This window comes from Camelina sativa, chromosome 5, assembly GCF_000633955.1.
Source record: "Camelina sativa cultivar DH55 chromosome 5, Cs, whole genome shotgun sequence".
Taxonomy (NCBI): Eukaryota; Viridiplantae; Streptophyta; class Magnoliopsida; order Brassicales; family Brassicaceae; genus Camelina; species Camelina sativa.
The window spans coordinates 26,206,673-26,209,498 of record NC_025689.1 but is presented as its reverse complement, the minus strand read 5'-3'; the positions used below and the strand labels follow the sequence as shown (position 1 = coordinate 26,209,498).

Genomic DNA, 2,826 nt, shown 5'->3' with positions numbered 1-2,826 from the left:
AGAGCGAGAGAATTGAAAAATATATCTATCGTCTCTGGAAATCCGGTCTTCTTTTCTCTATCTACTCCAAGATTTATACTCATTTATCTTCTCAGCAATATGATGTCTCATAAGTATTCTTTTCATCAACTGGATATTTTCTTTGAAAAACTGGTTCATGCGAAACAATACATAATGATATGTAACTGGTATTAGCAGAGCATCAACAACTGCTCCGATCTCATCTGGTAAGAACACATCACAACTGTCTCAGATCCAATCTCAGATTCACAAGAGTAAAACAGTGAATGAAGGAGTCGAAGAGATACCGACTGAAGTAACTGAGATAACAATGGGCTGCGCATCACCGAGGCCCATCAACAGTCCAGCATTGCAAAAGCCCAAGTCAAATAAACAAGTCAGGCCCAATATGTCCAACAGTGCAGTCAGGCCCAATATGCAGCCAAAGTCTTCCTCCTCTCAACAGCTAACCACACCTGCACAAACAGACAATAAAGTGAAAGCAAAGAAGGACTGTACTGATCATATACCTCTCAGCAATAGGTTTGAATGTTTGGACTCATATGATGTGTGATATGAGCAGTGAGCTGTCAAGGGTGAAATCTGAATAATGTAATGCCTATATAAGGCAACCTATGTAACAAACCTAAGTTAAGGAAATAAGAGAGTAATGTTCTTTACATAAAAGAGCCGCTGAGCTCGCATCTTCATGGTATCAGAGCTATGGATCAAGCAATCCAACTCTATTCTCCTCCTACTCTTCATATCTCTAATTGTGTCACTGTGCAACTAACAGAGAAAAACTATTTTCTCTGGAAAACCCAGTTTGAGTCGTTTCTCTCTGGTCAAAATCTTCTGGGCTTTGTTAATGGAGCTTTTCCACAACCGCTCGCCTCCATTCCTGTTCCTGCTATCGATGGTCAGGTCAGCCACGTTACAAATCCAGACTTTCTAGCTTGGCATCATGCTGATCAGGTGGTACGCGCTTGGCTGCTTGGATCTCTTTCTGAAGACATTCTGCGAGATGTTGTCCACACCACTACAGCTCGAGATCTCTGGTCAGCTTTGGCTCAACACTTCAACAAGGTATCAGATTCTCATCTATTTGAACTACAACACAAGCTTCAAACCGTCGAGAAGTTAGATAAGTCAATGGATGAGTATCTAAAAGAAATAAAGAGGGTTTGCGAGCAACTTGCCTCTATAGGAAGTCCGGTTAGTGAACATATGAAGATATTTGCTGCTCTAAAAGGTCTTGGTAGGGAATATGAGCCTATCAAAACCTCCATAGAAGGATCAATGGATGCTCAGCTTCTCTGACCTTGGATGCTGTAATTTCAAGGCTCACCAGTTACTCTGACCGTCTTGCAAGCTACAATGGTGGTTCAGAAGTCTCTCCTCACATGGCGTTCAACACCATTAGCACTGCTTCGACTGGTTACTACAACAATAACAGAGGCAGAGGCAACTCTTGTTATGGTAACAACCGGGGCAGGAATAATTTCACAACAAAGGAAAAAGGTTTTCATCAGCAAATATCTCAAGAACCTGGTAGAGTCAACAAAGTAATCTATCATATATGTGGTAAACCAGGCCATCCAGCCTCAAAATGTTGGCATCGGTATGATAACAGTTACCAGTTTGACAACATACCTCAGGCTTTAGCTGCTCTCCGGATTACTGATGTTACTGATCACAATGGAACCGAGTGGGTGTCAGACTCTGGAGCTATGACTCATGTGACTAACTCTCCGCATCACCTACAACAAGCTCAGGTTTATGAAGGAAATGAGTCAGTCATGATGGGAGATGGAAGCTTTCTACCTATCACTCACACCGGATCAGCAAGTCTTCCTTCAACCTTTGGTAATTTACCTCTTAATGATGTTCTTGTTTGTCCCGGTATTGCAAAGTCCTTATTGTCTGTGTCCAAGCTTACCAATGATTATCCCTGTACTTTTCAATTTGATGATGATGATGTGCGTATTTATGATAAGGCAACAAGGGGATTGTTAACAAAGGGAAATTACAGTAATGGACTCTATACACTGGAGAAATTACATAGAGGAGCTGCATCTCATCAAGTCTACTTCTCATCCAGACAGCAAGCATCGAGTGAAGAAGTATGGCATAAGAGACTGGGGCATCCTCATTTGCAAGCTCTTCAGCATCTTTCTGCAATAAAAGCAATAAGCATCAGTAATAAAAGTACCAAGGCGATTTGTGAAGCTTGTCAACTTGGTAAGAGTAGTAGATTACCTTTTTTCCCTTCAACTTTTGTAGCTTCTAGACCCCTGGAGAGAATTCATTATGATCTATGGGGTCCTTCACCAATAATGTCAGTTCAAGGATTCAAATACTACATAATCTTTATTGACAATTATTCCCGATTCTGTTGGTTCTACCCTCTCAAGCTCAAATCTGATTTTCTACAAACTTTCTATAACTTTCAAGCTTTTGTGGAAAATCAGTATCAACACAAGATCAGTACCTTCCAGTGTGATGGTGGTGGTGAGTTTACTAGCAATCAGTTTACAGCTCACCTGCAGAAGCATGGGATTCAACAACTTATTTCTTGTCCATATACGCCACAGCAAAATGGATTAGCATAAAGAAAGCACAGACATATTTTGGAACTAGGATTATCTATGCTATTTCAAGGAAGAGTACCTCAAAAGTATTGGGTAGAAGCGTTCTATACTGCTAACTTCTTGATTAATCTTTTGCATTCCTCGGTTTTGGATAAGAATCATAGTCCTTATGAAGTTTTGACTGGTCAAGCTCCCACTTACTCAGCTCTAAGGGTTTTTGGTTGTGCTTGCTATC

General features: G+C 40.8%; 1 protein-coding gene across 1 annotated transcript; it reads left to right on the top strand.

Annotated features, from left to right (window-relative positions):
• LOC104789591 lies at nt 724-1,320 on the top strand. The gene has a single exon (XM_010515263.1). The coding sequence runs from the start codon at nt 724-726 to the stop codon at nt 1,318-1,320; it is 597 nt and encodes a 198-aa protein (XP_010513565.1).

Bases quoted from the DNA above. Each gene is read 5' to 3' on its own strand.
- LOC104789591 (XM_010515263.1), top strand. From the start codon at position 724: ATGGATCAAGCAATCCAACTCTATTCTCCTCCTACTCTTCATATCTCT.